The sequence below is a fragment of the Mustelus asterias genome, chromosome 7 (assembly GCF_964213995.1).
Source record: "Mustelus asterias chromosome 7, sMusAst1.hap1.1, whole genome shotgun sequence".
Lineage (NCBI taxonomy): Eukaryota > Metazoa > Chordata > Chondrichthyes > Carcharhiniformes > Triakidae > Mustelus > Mustelus asterias.
The window spans coordinates 23583874-23601967 of NC_135807.1; the positions used below are offsets into that span (position 1 = coordinate 23583874).

The window sequence follows — 18094 nt, forward strand, 5'->3', positions numbered from 1 at the left end:
GGGCTATTTCAGAGGGCATAAAACCACTGATTCCCTACAATACAGAAGGAGGCCGTTCGGCCCATCGAGTCTGCACTGACTCGCCGAAAGAGCATCTTATCCAGCACCCTATCCCTGTAGCCCTGCACATTTACCATGGGCAATCCACCTAACCTACACACCTTTGGGCTGTGGGAGGAAACTGGAGCATCTGAGGAAACCCACGCAGCCACACGGTGAACATTGATGTGGGTCTGGAGTCACACGTAGGCCAGACTAAGTAAAGATGGAACATTTCTTTCCCTGAAGGGCATAAGTGAATCAAATGGGTTTTTACCAACAGTTCAGTGGTTACATGGTCATTATTAATGATGCTAGAATTTTATGTTATATTTATTTATCAACTGAATTTAAGTTCCTCAGCTTCTGTGCTGGGACTTGAATCCATGGCCTGAATTTTATACAAACCCCCTGCAGGTTTTTAGGTGGGAAGACTTGTTTAAAAATTAATTTGTGGGATATGGACGTCACTGGCTAGGCCAGAATTTATTGCCCTTCCCTAGTTGTACTTGAGAAGGTGTTAGTGAGCTGCTGCTGTGACCCCTAAGGTATATGTACACCCACAGTGCTGTAAGGAAGCAAGTTCCAGGATTTTGACCTAGCGACAGTGAAGCAATATATTTCCAAGTCAGGATGGTGAGTGACTTGGAGGGGAACCTCCAAGGTGGTGTTCCCAGGTAAGTGCTGATCTTGTCCTTCTGGTTGGAGTCACTTGATTAGTAGTCTAATAACATCATCACCATGCCATTGTCTCCCTCCATGGGAGGGTATATATAGAAAAATGTTGGAGTCCAAGTTTGAAAATCATGAGTAGAAGATAGTTATTAATAAACCAATAAGGGATTCAGAAGAAACTTATTTTCCATAGAAACCCGACAGTGCAGAAAGAGGCCATTTAGCCAATTGAGTTTTCACTCACTCGCCGAAAGAGCACCCCACCCAAACCTTCCCCTCCGCCCTATCCCTGTAACCCCGTGCATTTATGCACCTAACCTACACACCATTGGACACTAAGGCACAATTTACCATGCCCAACTTACCCTGCACATCTTTGGAGTGTGGGAGGAAACTGGTGCACCCGGAGGAAACCCACACAGACACGCGGATAATGTGTAAACTCCATACAGATAGTCACCCAAGACTGGGATCGAACCCGGGTCCCTGGTACTATGAGGCAGCAGTGCTAACCACTATGCTGTCTTGCTGCCCGCTGTGCCACCAGTCAGCTATATAAATACGCATTTTTTTTTGTTTCTTCCAATTGCTTTGCAAAGTTACTGAAGCATATTTGCTGTGCCTCGCCTGCTAGTTCAAATATTAGGACTAAGTTGATGGTCAATAACTTCCCGGCTGCTACAGATTGCTACTGGAGCTATTTATCAAAGCAAAACATGCTTTGAGAAGGACAGAAGGCTGATTAGTGACTAGAGGTCACTCTGGATTAATGACCTTTACTGCTTTTAAATCGTGGGAAATGTGCAAAGATTACAATCAGTCCTTCCCAAGCGTCAACCTGTTTATCAGAGTACTGGCATTAATTTGCCATTCTCTGTTCAATATATCTTACAGTAAGACAGTGCTGCTCATGTGTGTAGAGTTGTTGTGATTTTCCTCCATGTGATACGATAACTGATGACAACAATGGGGCGGCACGGTAGCACAGTGGTTAGCACTGCTGCTTCACAGCTCCAGGGACCTGGGTTCGATTCCCGGCTTGGGTCACTGTCTGTGTGCACATTCTCCTCGTGTCTGCGTGGGTTTCCTCCGGGTGCTCCGGTTTCCTACCACAGTCCAAAGATGTGCGGGTTAGGTTGATTGGCCATGCTAAATTGCCCCTTAGTGTCCTGAGATGCATAGGTTAGAGGGATTAGCGGATAAATATGTAGGGACAAGGGGGTAGGGCCTGGGTGGGATTGTGGTCACTGCAGACTCGATGGGCCAAATGGCCTCTTTCTGCATTGTAGGGTTTCTATGATTCTATAAACGAGGTGTCCTTGGCTGCTATTAGAACATATTCTTACTGGTGCAAAAAATGAGAAATCAATAATAAATAGCAATATTTAATCTTAAACCACCTGCATGGATGTCAATGATGGATGAATGTTGTTCTTGAAGCTTCACAGAACAAATTTCGCCAATGAGTGTCAGCTTAAACAAAAATCATATAATCCTACAGTGCAGAAGGAGGTCATTTGGCCATCGAGTTTGCACCGACCACAATCCCACCCAGGCCCTATCCCCATAACCCGATGCATTTACCCCAGCTAGTCCCCCTGACATTAAGGGACAATTTAGCATGGCCAATCCACCTAACCCACACATCTTTGGACTGGAAATCGAAGCACCCGGAGGAAACCCACGCAGACACAGGGAGAATGTGCAGACTCCGCACAGACAGTAACCTAAGCTGGGAATCGAACCCGGGTCCCTGGCGCTGTGAGGCAGCAGTGCTAACCACTGTGCCAGCGCACCGCCCATAAAATTAGTCACAATTGCTGGTTGGAAGATCAATTAGCCACTGTGGTTTGTTGTAGGTTTATTTGGTGTCTCGCCAAGAGGTGTAGAGGCTCGTGTGGTTTAACATAAACTGGTTATTGGCAAGCCATATTTTTATACATTTCCAAAGTACAACCTCGTGTGGGTGCTGCATGTCTCCGTGCTGATTTCTTCCAGATTCTGTTGTCTACAGTCTACAATCGTGTGATTTTCTACATCACAATGTGGGCAGAACTATGTTGCCCCAATCCCACATTAACATGTGGCTCTACCCGAACACCCCTGTACCACACCCAATCTGCCGATGCCCAAATGATATCCTGGGTGTCACGCTTCACCACTCCATCTTCTTTCCATTTTGCCTATGGGCCGTACCCACTCGAATCAGCCAAGCTGATAGTGGTGAGATTGCTTCAATCCTCTTCATGTGCAAGCCAGAACATTGAGTGTGCTGGCAGACCATTCCACCAAGGAGGGGAATTCGCCCCAATTCTATCTGCATTTCCATCCACAAGCACATGTTACCTGGCAGGGATCACTGGAGAGGCCAGGATCAGGACGTTAAACTAAATTTTTGCCTGTCTATCCCTAGTGGCAGGGGGCGGAGTGGGGCGGGGGTGGGGGGGATATGGGAACATGCCCTCAAATTCAGTTTATTGCTCATTGACTTCAATGTCCATTCTTTTCTTTAAGCTGTATTAGTCACAAGAAAGAGAAACAATTCTCTCTCATTCCTCTTCTCCAGTCAACTGAAAATTCCATTTCACTGATTGCATTCTCCATCTTAATATAATTTATTTCTTGTAGGTTAAAACCAGAAATCAAACCCAGCCTATTGTTAGCAGTTGCATTTTATATATTTCTCACTGCTTCAGTTAAATATCATCCTGTCTCTCTCAGTTTAGAACTGATTCCTTTTTGAGTTTTATTTTGGTCAACATTCCTAAATATTTAAATAATAAACTCTGGTGATATTACTCCGGAGAATTTGTTAATGAGGCAGACGGTGCAAATAAAAAGAACACTCTCACGGTTAAAAGTGGCATGATCACTGACTTATTAACCATAGTAAGAAGTCTCACAACCCCAGGTTAAAGTCCAACAGGTTTATTTGCAATCACAAGATTTTGGAGCGCTGCTCCTTCGTTAGGTGATTCACCTGAGGAAGGAGCAGCGCTCTGAAAGCTCGTGATTCCAAATAAACCTGTTGGACTTTAACCAGGTGTTGTGAGACTTCTTACTGTGCCCATCCCAGTCCAACGCCGGCATTTCCAAATCATTATTAACCATAGGTTGCAATGTGGCACTTAATGTATGAACTTCATTTCTCTGCTATGTCGGCAGATAAATAAGCCTGCCTGTGTTAAAATACTGGGCAGAGGAATCTTGTGAACACAATAGTCATGTAGCCTAATTTCCTACATTAAATCACTGACACTGCAAGCTTGAATAACTCCATTGACAAAATGTGCCCCAAATGTCATCAGCATTCACTTTTTAAACCAAAATACTGAAGGTACTGGTCAACAGAAGGAGAAAGTTATTGTAATCACAATTCTCTGGGAATGATTTTTAAACTAGCCCAGTGGTTAACTGACTAAGTGGCTTTGTTACTTTAAGTCATTCTTATGATTTATTTTTGATTTGAATCAGAATGTATTTATTTTTTACTTATTGAGATACTGCATAGAGAGCGTTTGACACCATTGAGCTGAAAAGAATAGAGAAAACAAAGCAAGTCGCATCGATTAGGTGACATTAAGCTTCTGGACGGGAGAAAAGTGGGGACAGAGTGAAGTAAAAATTTTCTGATCATAATATCCCAGGAAAAAGTGAGTTAGAGTATGAGACAAGGTACTAATTTTTGTTTTCAACTTTGCAGGAATACAGAGATATGGGAGAATGGGTAAGATGACAAATTTGGAATGAAGGAGATTGTAGGAAAGTTCATAGCTGCAATCAAGGAATGTCTTTAGCCAGGAAATGCCAGGGGTAGCACAGTGGTTAGCACTGCTGCCTCACAGCGCCAGGGACCCGGGTTCGATTCCCGGCTTGGGCCACAGTCTATGTGGAGTTTGCACATTCTCCCTGTGTCTGCGTGGGTTTCCTCCGGGTGTTCCGGTTTCCTCCCACATTCTGAAAGACGTGCTGGTTAGGTGGATTGGCCCGAATAGACGCCGGAGTGAGGCGACTCGGGGATTTTCACAGTAACTTCATTGCAGTGTGAATGTAAGCCTTACTTGTGACTAATAAATAAACTTTGACTTTGACAATAGCTGTGCGGAGTCTGCACATTCTCCCCTTGTCTGCGTGGGTTTCCTCCGGGTGCTCCGGTTTCCTCCCACAGTCCGAAAGACGTGCTGGTCAGGTGCATTGGCCATGCTAAATTCTCTCTCAATGTACCCGAACAGGCGCCGGAGAGTGGCGACTGGAGGATTTGCACAGTAACTTCATTGCAGTGTTAATGTAAGCCTACTTGTAACGAATAAATAAACTTTAAACTTTAATCCTTCAGTGACCTCAAGATATTCCAAAGCACTTCGCAGCCAGAGACTGCTGTAATGCAGGGAAATGCAGCAGCCAATTTGCGTACAGGTTCCCATCACCAGCATGGAGAAAATAACCAGGTAATCTGTTTCTGGTGTCATTGGCTAAAGGATAAGTGATGGTGAGAACACTGGGAAAGCTCAGATAAAATCTTTCAGCCATCTGAGAGGTGATTCATTCTTGATATCTCTCCGTAGCAGTATAAAAAATAAATGAGGGGGGGAGGGACAGGTAGAATTAAGCAGACTGAAACTTTTCACCAAAAAGCACGCTGTACTTTTTCATCAGAATAAAAAGAATTGACATAATAGTGCATTTCTAATATTTATAATATTTATCCAGGCTCTGGGTAAAGGCACTTCGGTAAGAACTGTCTCTGTGCTCTGTGTAGTAACACTATAAATACGCCGTACCAAGAATAATGCAGAAAGGAAACTCATGGTGTCTCTTCTCATCACTGTCAGTGTTTTGCTGCCAAGCCATGCAGCAGCAATGAGTATTTAAATGGCTGATGTCAAATGCCCAAGAGCTACTTTATCAACATTTTCCCATCATTTCCTCTTGACCTGTGTTTTCTATTCCCAAAGAAATAAGTACATCACCAGAAAAGGTGCAATGGAAAGGAATGCCTCAATGTGAAGCATTTCAGTTTCTAATAGCAGAACAGAAGAATCAAAAAGGAACAATTCCAAATCAATTCCTTACAACTTACTGAAGAATAGATTAATTAAATCAATTTCATAGAGGCCCCAATGCTGAACTATAATTGCAGAATTATAAACGCAGGAATAAACTATTTTTAAAAAAAATTTAAGGTATACAACACGTTAAATAGACATTGTACATAGTGGCCAAAACTTTACTGGCACACTCACCCCAGAATCGGGGCAGGCGAGGCGCGCAGAACGGCATTCTCCATTGGCCTCCGGCGGGATCTTACGAGCCTCGGGCGGACGAGGCGGTAAAATTCAGGCAAGCGTGTCAAAAATGAATCTCGTCATGGAGTAATCATCAGCCATGATTTAAAAAAAAAAACTGGTGAGTTTACTTAATCATGCAACTGTGAAGCAGTTTGGCATGTTTTACTATGTTATATAACTGCAAGTTTTTTTTATTCGTTCATGGGATACGGGCGTCGCTGGATAGGCCAACTTTTATTGCCCAACTCTGAGGGGACATTTAAGCGTCAACTACATCGCGGTGGCTCTGGAGTCACATGTAGGCCAGACCTGTAAGGACAGTAGATTTCCCTCCCTAAGGGACATTAATGAACCAGATGTGTTTTTACAACAATTGACAATGGTTTCATGGTTTTTTTAATTCCGGATTTTTATTGAATTCAAATTTCGCCATCTGCCATCGTGGGATTCGAACTTAGGTCCACAGAGCATTACCTGGGGTGTCTGGATTACTAATCCAGCAACAATACCGCTACACCTCCCCTATGTGGTGCTGATGTTGCTGTGTTAGTTGATCAGCATTTTCTTTTGATAAATATTTATTATGTTATAAGGCTGTTCACATCATCTATCAGTTTCTGATACAACACTCCCATTTAACTTCCACTGATCACTCTAGTTCCTTCTGAACTATGCTGTCAAGAAAAAAAAAGATCTTCTGTGGATTTTTTATTAAAGAAAAAGCCTGGACTGTCGTTAAATATGATGTGGCGAAGGAGCCGTGCTCCGAAAGCTTATGGTATTTGCTACCAAATAAACCTGTTGGACTTTAACCTGGTGTTGTGAGACTTCTTACTGTGTTAAATATGATGCCAGTGTGTGTGTGTGATGTGAGCTGGGAAGAATGGTTCTATATTTGGAGCCTTGCTGCAAGATTGTCGCTAGATAATCCTTGGGGTTTGCAGCACTTTAAAAAAAATACAACTTGGTGATCTTCCAAACAGGTTCTGTGGATTATGCTTAAGATTCTCCTCTCACTGAAGTACTAAAGAATTTCTCTGACATCAAACTCTTCGCTCAGTGTGCAGCTTCATTGGGAATGGGGAGTTGGGTGGGTCGCAGAGGGGCGTGTGGTAAACCTGCCTGAAATTGTCCCTGGTTATCTTACCAGCTAGTTGTCCACTCGAAACAAGTAGAAAATATCTGCTGGGCCGCAGTGGGATTTGAGGAAGCAGGAAGCCACCCTGTGGCGCCATCCATCACTGGGTGGGCAGATGGGATTTTTGGAAGGGTCCTACCGAAGGGAAGGTGGGTGGGGGCCTTGAGGCAGATGAGCCCCTCAACCTTCCACCAAAGGCATCTTCAAGCCATCGACATTCATCGCATTCCTGGGAAATCCAGAATCGCTTCCCTGTTCAGGCCAAAATAAAATTTGCAATCAGGGCCCAATGGTGCCTTTGGACTCCCATCTGCATATTTAAGCAAGGACACTGCAGGTGCCTTCACTGCCTGCTCAGAGGAGATGGTTCAAATTGGGATTGGCATGAAAATGTCAAGAGTTCAGCAAAGAGATCATCCAGAGCATTTTAACCATCCAGCTGTCTCGTTTCCACTGGGAAGGCAGACTTAACAACACCTCTAAGAATCCAAATCTGGAAATCTTGGGGACGATTCTCCCAAAAGTGCTGAATTGGTGGAAACATTGTTCTAGATCACGACTGTTTTTTCAGTGGGAGTTCAGACTCGTCTCTCCCACACTCTGTGCAATGTAGAGTTCCCAGTCGTGAATATCATTAAAAACCCATGGGGCCTATTCGCGTCGGACTCTGACAGCTCCGGAGCTCTGCGCATGCGCAGTGGCTCCGATTTGTCAGTCTTCCTGTTTGCTAGCCACCTCGATCGCTGGTCAGCCCGGGTCCCCAGTGCTGCCCCTCCAGCATCCGCCCCCCCCCTCAACAGCCCATTCACGGCCCCCACAACAATTCCCTGGCCAGCCCTGACACCCCCGCCTCGATGAGTGCCTCGATGTCCAGCCCAGCCCCCTAGCAGTGGCGATCCCCCAACCCCCCCCCCCCATCCCGGCAGACCTCCCCCCCACTGACCCCCCCCGGAGTCAGACCCCCCCCCCAGGAGGCAGACCCCACCGCACCTCCCCCATTCCCCAACCCCCAGCCTTCCCCAATCGCTGGCCTCCCTCCAGCCCAGACCGATCGCTATGCAGAGTGGCAGCAGGACCCCCCACACCTACTGATCACCGTTAAGCCCTGCCCACAATAGGCCCCATCCCTTGGCGCTGCCCAATGCCCTGTAGGCAGTGCCAAGGTGCCCCTTGGGCAGTGCTGGGGTCACAGACTGGCACTGCCAGGGTGTCCATGCCCAGGGGGCACCGTCCCCCCATTGCCCAACCCCCTGGGGAGTCCTGATTGCCCCCCTATTCATTCTAGCAGGGTCTCTTGCTAGTTGCCCGAACATGGAGATCTACTCTAAACCCCGCCTGAATGAAGTAATCCTGGACGAGTGGGAGATTCCTGAGATAGCAAGCACCTGATACTCACATGCAAAATATATTTGAACTGCATTAAAAAAAGGTTCAAAGGACTTACCTCTCTTCCCGCCGGTTTCCAGCGTGGTCTGGACTCCGACTGATCGCCGGCTCTGGAAGACGTGCATGCGTCCCCGGCGCAAACGCAAATCCCGACCAGACCTGCCAGAAAAGTTGCGGGTCGCGATGGGAGAATCGGGCCCCTTAGTTCATCTCTTCCTACTGCCCTCTATGGGTGGGATTTTCCAGCTATTACCATTGGCAGGATCTTCCAGTCCTACTGATGGTGACGCCTGCCCCCCCCAGGCACGGGTTTCCCAGCCACAGAGGGTGCAAACAACATGAAACACTTGGGACCGGAACATCCTACTGATGGCCAGAAGGGGGGCAAAAATCCACCCTATGTTTCGGGATTGGAAGATCATTAATGCTACCAACGCACGTTCAAAAAGAGCAACGCAAATGTTAGAACACCAGGCATTAGCTGAATTCTTGCTCGACCTAAGGTTGGATGTGGCTGTGACATTTGTGAAATACAAACTCCCGCTCACCTCAATCTGTAATATTGTCTCCTCTCTTTGTTTTACAGCTTCTGCTTCATCCTCGGTGACCTCTGAAAGGAACGCCTGGCTCTGGGTCTGAGCCAGATCCGAAGTTTCATCTGTGGTCTGCCAGTTACTGGATCCCCTACCAAGGAACTCATCCTCATCACCGATCTCTGTGAAGGGATTCTTGGCAATCTGCAAGGAGAATTCCATATCATCTTTTAGTTTCAAACTTAAATCACGACAGAACTTGGCAACAAATGCCCCATTCATTGTCATAACGACAAGTCAAAACCTCCACAACAGAAATAGTGCAAGATTGTGTTAACCGTTGTTACAGGTTTCATTACTACCACAGTGCTGGGTACTTCCATAAGCATCCCACAAGACCATAAGGCATAGGAGCAGAATTAGGCCACTCAGCCCATCGAGTCTGCTCCACCATTCAATCATGTCCGACATTTTTCTCATCCCCATTCTCCTGCCTTTTCCCCATAACCCCTGATCCCCAAACAGGGAAGGCAGAAGCCACTGGACAACTAATCCAGAGCCCTAGGTTAATGCTCTGGGCACCGGGGTTCGAATCCCACCAGGGCAGATAATGAAATTCGAATTCAATAAAAAATCTGGAATTAGAAGACTGTTGATGACCATGAAATCATTGTCGATTGCTGCAAAAACCCATCTGGCTCACTAATGCTCTTTAGGGAAGGCACCTCATCTGGTCTGGCCTACATGTGACTCCAGACCCACAACAATGTTGTTGACTCTTAAATGTCCTCAGGGATGGGCAATAAACGTTGGCCCAGCCAGTGATGCCCACATCCCATGAACAAATTTTTAAAAAATGTTTCATATTGAACAACATCAATTGTATGGTAGCATAACAAACGCATACCAATAGGACTCTGTGAAGACTTCAGTCAGGCTAATGAAGTTAGCCTGCTAGAGTATGAACTCCCTGGTGAGTCCTACAACAAAAGATGTCTCTGATGAGTCCTAATTGATGGTTCAGTCAGGGAGCCTCATGCTCCCTATTTAAAGCAGGTGTGTCAGTCTCTCTGCCTGCTGCAGCAGGAAGCAACAGGAAGAGAGAGCTCTGTTATATAATATTGTTGTGAATAAAGAAGCACTGGGTGACAGGACCTTCGCCTCCGTGGAGTTATTTCAGACTCCCTCAAGATATGAACTGGATATTGTGTTTTATGAAGAATAGAATGGTTACATGTCTGTGCTGGCCCTCTGAAGGAGCAATTCACCCAGTGCCACACCCCTAACATTTCCTACATCCCTGCATTTTCTTCTTTCCAGATAATGATCCAATTGCTTTTTGAATGCTTCAATTCATCATGCCTCCACCACACTTTCAGGCAGTGTCATCACTCGCTGTGTCAAAACATTTTTCTTCATGTCGCCACTGCTTCTTCTGCCAATGACCTTAAATCTGGGCTTTCTGGTTCTTGATGCTTCCATCAATGGGAACAGTAAATTTCAGCTGCCACTTGTCTACCCCTCCCATCAAACTGTCTATGTCCTTATGAAGTTCTACATTATCCTCCTTGTGGTTCAATCCTCAATACTTCCTCTGCGAAATTTGATTCTGTGTCCTGTACGGCAATGTCTAGGTCATTAATATATATGTACATGGAAGTAAGGAAGATCAGGGATACCAGCAGTGCTTCCTGGGAAACTCCACTTCATCCAGTCTAAAAACTGGCTGTTCACCACTGCTCTTTGTTTCCTGTCGCTCAGCCAATTTCATATCCATGTCCTACTGTCCAATTCTTTCTATGACCTCTAACTTTGCTCACAAGTCTGGTGTGTGGCACTTTATCCAATGACTTTTGGAAGTCCGTGTACACTGCATCAACAGCATTGCCCTCATCAACCCTCTCTGTTACCTCATCGAAATTAAGAAAATTAGTTGAACATGATTTGCTCATGATAGAATGATAGAAACCCTACAGTCCAGTAAGAGGCCCTTCGGCCCATCGAGTCTGCACCGACCACAATCCCACCCAGGCCCTACCCCCACAAATCTATGCTGATGTCCCTCAATTAACCTGCATTGATGTAATAACTCCACAGAGGAAAAGTCCCGTCACTAAGTTACTTTATTTATACCATATATCTGTACACAGCCAACTCTCCAGTTGCTCCCTGCTGAATGCAGACTGGAAGTCTGACACACCTGCTTTAAATAGGGAGCATGAGGCTCCCTGATTTAACCATCAATTAGGACTCATACCCTCGCAAGCCAACCTCATTAGCTTGGCTGAAGTCATCACAATTGACTCTTAACTTTGTCGCGAATTATCATTTATTAAAGGTTCCCTAGTACTAACGATAGGTTGCGGATCAGCCATGATCTCACAGAATGGTGGAAAAGGCTGAAAGTTCCTCTGTTTTGATGATTTTAAATGGAAGGAAAAGGGATCTTTATTGGAAATTAGGAGCTGCTCGGTAAGGGGTGGGGAGATGCAGGTATGGGCCTGAGTAGAATAAGAGTGATATAAAGTCATGAATGATGCCAAATACCTTTCCTCAAGCTTAGCTGCAGTGGAAAGCAGTACTCCGGGGCAAAGACTAATGGGCACTTAGAGTGCTTTCAGTGCTGACAGGTAGGTGGGCGAGTAGACAATCAGTGCCCAAGCTTTGAATGGGGTTGACACTCCCTGGTATTGTGGGGGGCAAAAGAACAAGGATAAGCTTGCCAAGGACAATTGGGTCCAGAGGGACGGGGCCAACTGGCAAATGGGGGCATGACTGTCAGATTTTAGCCTCTGTGGCAATGAGGGGAAGCACTATTTGCAGGAATAGCAAAACGTTAACATGTTGACTCCCGTAATTATCATGAGTGGTGCATTTAGGAAGGTCAAACAGTAAAAAGGAATATACAATAAAAGGGAATATACTGAGAGGGGTAGATGAAGTGAGAGATCTTGGCATGCCCCTAAAGGTAGCAGTACAGGTAGATCAGGTTTGTAAAGAAGGCATATAAAATGCTCCCTTTCACTGGCGAAGGTGTAGAATACAAAAGTAGGCATATAATGATGAAACTGTATAAGATATTGGTGAGGTAAAATGTTTCTGGATCCACACCTTAAGCGCTGTAAATTGCAGGAAAATGGGATTGGAAAGGGCACCAGGGTGTCTTTGGGTCCACGTAGACAAAATAGGCCGAATGGCCGCCTTCTGTATTGTGTCGTTTCTATTGTTCTATGGGGTGTATGAATGCATACACTTGACAAAACTGTGAATGCTTGATTTTAAGATGTCTGGAACCTTATGGATTATGATTCATTGATTGAACATCCAATCATATATAAATACTTCTTCAAACAGCTGATAATTCAAGAAATACGGTAAAGTGATAGCGAAATCCAATTGATCACTGTTTTTTTGTATCTTGCCCCGGTGTGATTTGCCAATGTGGAACTGTGATTGAATCATTTACATCTCAACATAATTTCGGAAGTGGACGTCGGATCCATTTGGACGTTTTAGATACATATTTTGAAGGAAGAGATTTTGTATGCCATGAGTTTCCAGAATGGCTTGCTGGTTAAATATACAAGGGTGTGGTACTAAATGGATGGTTCTCAGTTTGCTCCGTGGTCTGGGATGATAAATTAGCGGTAAAGGTGCTGTAAGGCTTCTAGACTTTGGAGGGGAGAAAAATTAGTCATGATTACTGTTCTTGATTGCTACCCAGTTATTCCCTTGTGTCCAGATGTTGGGGAAGGGTATGATTGAAGCCAACTGTGATACTCTCTCTATCTATCTACACATATTCAAATAGACTACCATCACTCATGGTAACATTTAGGGGCATCAGGGGTTTGCTGGCAGTCAGGAAACCACACAGCAGTGTGAAATACTCCTTTTAAAGTAGGAAGAGACACATTTCGAGATGAGAACATTAAAAAAAATGGCTGCCTAGTTGCAGGAGTAAGGTAGATTTTAGGACCGTATAAGTTTAATTCATTGCTCCCCGTGCTGAACCAATTTAATTGCTGTGTATGGCTGCACAATAATCAATTACTGTTCTAACAATGCTGCAGGTGGACTGAAAAGACAACCCCTCCGGCTGACCTGAAGTCACTAGATGGTGTGCTGATGAGGAACATGTTAAACCAGGAGGAAGAGTGAGGTCCATGACAAGAGGGCAAGCACTCCCTCTATGGCTCAACTGGTGTAAGTGCACTGTCCAATCTGGAACAGACTCATGCAGGACCAAGAAGATATGCGCTGGGTCCCCTAGCCTACAATACGTAAGCTGATATTTGCTGATGCGGCTCAAACCAAGGTAGCAGTTATTCTCATTCCTCATCAGAGAAGGAAGAAATGTAATCAGATTTCCCACTCCTAATGGCTACCTAATGCGAGAAACATGTGCATCTGTGAAGCCTATTTTTGACATGGATAAAACACACTTGGCAGAGATACTGGAGGCAACTGGTTGAAGAAATATTCTCCAACAAAAGTCAGAAGATGATGAAGAAAGTTAAATCTTAGAGTCGTTGAGTATAGAGGGAGATCATGTGGCCTAATGTTCTTGTGTTGGTTCTTTAACAGAGCTATCCAATTAGTCCCACTCTTCAGATCTTCCTCCCTTGCCCTGCAATTTTCTCACCTTCAAATATCCATCCAATTCCCTTGTTAATATTAAAAATGCTTCCATTGCCCTCTTAGGCAGTGTATTCCAAACATTAATAATGTGCGACAATGCAGAAAATCACACCCCATTTTAAAAAGGTTTCTTTATATATCATCTTGCTTAATATGCAATTAGTTGCAAATATACCATGTGTTAGCTTTTTTTTATTAAAAAGGTCAATTCACAATCAAACACCACAGAGACAATGGACCAATACACAATGAAACTGACCCAGAGCGATAAGGGACCAGTCTACAACCAAACTGACCCAGAGTGATAATGGACCAATCTGCTCAGAATCGGGAACTGTGCCCTGAAACAGTAACTTGCCACTTCTTCATGCTATTCAACCCACACACAGTGAGCGGGATTTTACAGCGTCACTCTAGCGAGACCAGAAATTCCCGCCCGAGGTTAACAGACAGTTCCGTTGTCCGCCCCTCGCCTGCACTGATTCCATGGCGGGCAGGGCGGTATAATTCTGGTAGGTGTCTCCTGTTTCCTTTTTTTGGTTTTGGGTAAGATTCTGTAGTTGTTTTTGAAAATTGTTGTGCAGTGTAATGAAGCAATGATTCTGGCCTTGGGTGACTGTCTGTGTGGAGTTTGCATATTCTCCCCGTGTCTGTGCGGGTTTCCTTCAGGTGCTCCAGTTTCCTCCCACAGTCCAAAGATGTGCAGGTTAGGTAGATGGGCCATGTTAAATTGCTCCTTAGTGACCAAAGATGTGTAGGTTAGGTGGATTAGCCATGATAAATGTGCAATGTTACAGGGATAGGGCAGAGGGGAGGACCTGGGTAAGATGTTCTTTCAGAGAGTTGGTGCAGACTCGATGGGTCGAATGGCCTCCTTCTGCACTGTAGGGATTCTATGGTTCTAGACTTGAAGTATAAGCTTGACAATGTTTAAGACATTCTGGACAGTTGTTAATTTATAATTTACAGGGGAGGCGATGGCCTAGTGGTATTATCATTAGACTATTAATCCAGAAACTAATGTTCTGGGGACCCAGACTCGAATCCTGCCACGGCAGATGGTGGAATTTAAATTCAATAAAAAATACCTGGAATTATGAAGTTACTGATGAGCATGAAACCATTGTCAATTGTCGGAAAAACCCATCTGGTTCACTCATGTCCTTCAGGGATGGAAATCTGCCATCCTTACCCGGTCTGGCTTACATGTGACTCCAGAGCCACAGCAATGTGGTTAACACTCAACTGCCCTCAGGTAACTAGGGATGGACACTAAATGCTGGCCAGCCAGCATCGCCCATGTTCCACAAATGAATTTTTCAAAAATTCACATTGACTTTACTTAAAGAGGACTGGTATTACTCCATGCATTGAACCAAGTTATGATTTTATTATTTCCAACTATTAGGATAAACACAACACATGTAGTAAGAGTAGTAGCTCAACATAGATCAAGTGTAGTATGGTCTGCAGCCCATGGTCGGCCGCGCTTGGTTGAGGTCATTAGGTTACACTAAAGCTTCATATGTTTCATATGAAGCAATTTTTTAAAGCGGCATCTCGGCCTTTTGGCTAAGATGCAAATGAGCTCAAGTCTTGGAGGAGGAACCTCCCCCTTCTCCAATCAGCTTGGCTCATGTAGATCAGGCCCAGGACAGGGTGGTTTGGTCGCTCGCCCTGTCTTGTCAGCCTGGATCGGAAATGTCTCAACTTGTTGAAACTCTGAATTGGATTTGATTTGATTGAATTGGAAAAATATTTTTAAAAAAACACAGGAATACTTATTTCGTGCTTTGTTAACTATAGTTTTATCCTTCTGATCTATTGGGCATAGTTTTAAAGTTGAATAAACCAAGAATATAATTGCTTTGTTTTCAGCGGAAGTTTACCATCATTGTATTCTGGCCGGAATTCTTTGACCATTCACGTCAGCAGAATCTTCCCTTCCCTCTGACAGCGCACCCCCCCCCCCGCCTTCAAGTTTCCCATGACAGGCATGGGACCAGAAGATCCACCTCACACCATCGAGAAACATGCAGTTGGGAGGCCAGAAAATCTCGGCCTATGTGAAACTAGGTTCACCATTGGAGCTTGGATTATTTAATGCATTAGAAACATGTAAAATTGTAACATTGTATGTTTATATCATTGTATCTGGTTAGTTGTTAAATATCCTTGTGCTTAGATGAGTGATTGCACCATTGTGCATTCAACAGAAGGGCTACACTACTTTTGCTTATTCACGTGTCTATCGCTTTTATTGTTTTAGGAAAATCCTATGCGCAGAGCCTCCTTTTTTTTGGTTTAACCGAATATGGCGCATCACTCTCTTCTTCCCTCCCCTCCTCCTTCCCCAACCCCCACCCATCATGCAGGTGCAACCATAACATATTCTGTTACCACTAGAAAGATGGCAACCAAGAAAGTCAAGGGTTTCAAATTTTCTCAGAGTTCTCCCCCAACTGTAAATATGATCTAGAGTCTCCAAGACATGTCCGAAGAAGTTATCGAAAGGGGGCTAGGACAGGGGACACACGGGAACACCACACCTGCAGCGGCACTGTGGCTAGCACAGCTGCCTCACAGCACCAGGGACCCGGATTCGATTCTCAGCTTGGGTCACTGTCGGTGCGGAATCTGCATGTTCTCAGTGTCTGCGTGGGTTTCCTCCGTGTGCTACGGTTTCCTCCCACAGTCCAAAAGATGTGCTTGTTAGGTGAATTGGCCTTGCTAAATTCTCCCTCAGTGTACCGAAACAGGTGCTGGAGTGTGGCGACTAGGGGATTTTCACAATAACTTCATTGCAGTGTTAATGTAAGCCTACTTGTGACACTAATAAATAAAATTTTAAACTTTAAAACTCCCCTCCAAGCCACACACCATTTGACCTTGGAACTATATTGTAGTTCTTTGACTGCACCAGGTTCAAAATCCTGCAACTCCCTTTGGAACAGCAGTGTGGGTGCCTCCCTGCAACACACAGAGTGGTTCAAGAAGGCAGCTCACCACCACCTTCTCAAGGCCAATCAGGGATGGGCAATAGATGCTAGCCTAGACAGCAAGCAATGTCCACATCCCATGGAATAATAAAAAAGGTATGGCGGCAGAATGCGACAGGCTCATTTTCAGGCTAAGTTAATGGAATTTGTTACCGACGTGTTTTCTGTATGCTTGTTCTGTTGCGAACAGTTGAATATGTCCCATCGATCTCCCAGAATGGAATATGAAGCTGAAGCCCCTTCCGCCCTCTTGGGTAGACATAAAGGATGCTAAGGCACTTTTGGAAGAATAATACAAGAGTTCTCCCATTGCACTGCCCAACACGTATTGATCAACCAACTGCCTTGGAATAGAATTATCTGTTCATTTATCTCAATATTGATTTGAGATCTTGCTGTGCACAAGCATGGCTCCCTGCATTTCCCTGCATCAGAACAGTGACTACACATCAAAATGATTCTGTTGCCTGTGAAATGTGTTGGGACATCCTGAGAAGTGTTCTATAAATACAAATTCTTACGAATCTTTTGCTTTGATTACTACGCTGCATCACTGACAACATAAGATGGCAGTTTGAAGCTCTTCCGAAAACGATTTCAAGTGTTTACATTATTTTTTACTCTCACTGTTTGCTACTGATATCTGCTTGAAAGTGTTGATTCTTATTTCCCAGTTTTCTAAACTCCTAATTGGTCATTTTTGCTCCCATCAGTAGTTGTCGGAATTTACGTATTTGGTTGTGAACTATCAAGTACAACTGAGAGACAGAAACCTTCAGGCAAGAGAACCAGACACAGGAAGTGGGCATCTGAGATAAGATGCCTGGGGTACCCGTAAATAATTAAATAACATATGCGCATTTACAAAAAAGTAGGGAAATAGGATTTGTTTTGGTGCTAAATAATAAATGGATCTGTAAAATGAGGGGAGTGAAACTCAACACAGGCAAGAAAAAAAGCAACAAATAAAGTATAGCACTTTTTCTGCAATAAACTGTCCAACGGCGCTTCACTGGAGGGTTATAAAGCCTCTAAGACACATAAGGAGGTATGAGGACAGAGCCCTGCCAAATAGACACCTTCTTAAAGGAGCAACTTAAAGGAGGAGAGAGAGGTGCAGATGTTTGAAAGGGAATTGTGGTGTTAAGGGTCAGGATAGCTGAACAGCTGAGTGATTAAAATTGGGTGTTCTCAAGGGGCCAGAATTGGAGAGGTGCAGACATTTCAGAGAATTACAGGATTGTTGGAGATTACAGCGATACAGAGATGCCCGAGGCTGAGGGGAGATTTGAAAGCAAGGCTGGGGATTTTAAAATCAGTGAATAGATCAGCCGTGAACCAATGTTGAAAAACCAAATCACTTGCATCTACACTAACATTTCTATGTGCTGGGTT

The 18094-nt window shown here is 44.6% G+C and overlaps 1 protein-coding gene across 2 annotated transcripts in view; it reads right to left on the reverse strand.

The window, feature by feature from the left end:
- tsnare1 (T-SNARE Domain Containing 1) overlaps positions 1-18094 on the reverse strand; it is an 842640-nt gene that overhangs the window by 150900 nt on the left and 673646 nt on the right. For both annotated transcript variants that reach the window (XM_078217021.1, XM_078217020.1), the window contains exon 8: positions 9075-9263. In XM_078217021.1, the coding sequence (XP_078073147.1) occupies positions 9075-9263 (189 nt within the window). The remainder of the gene's footprint in view (positions 1-9074; positions 9264-18094) is intronic.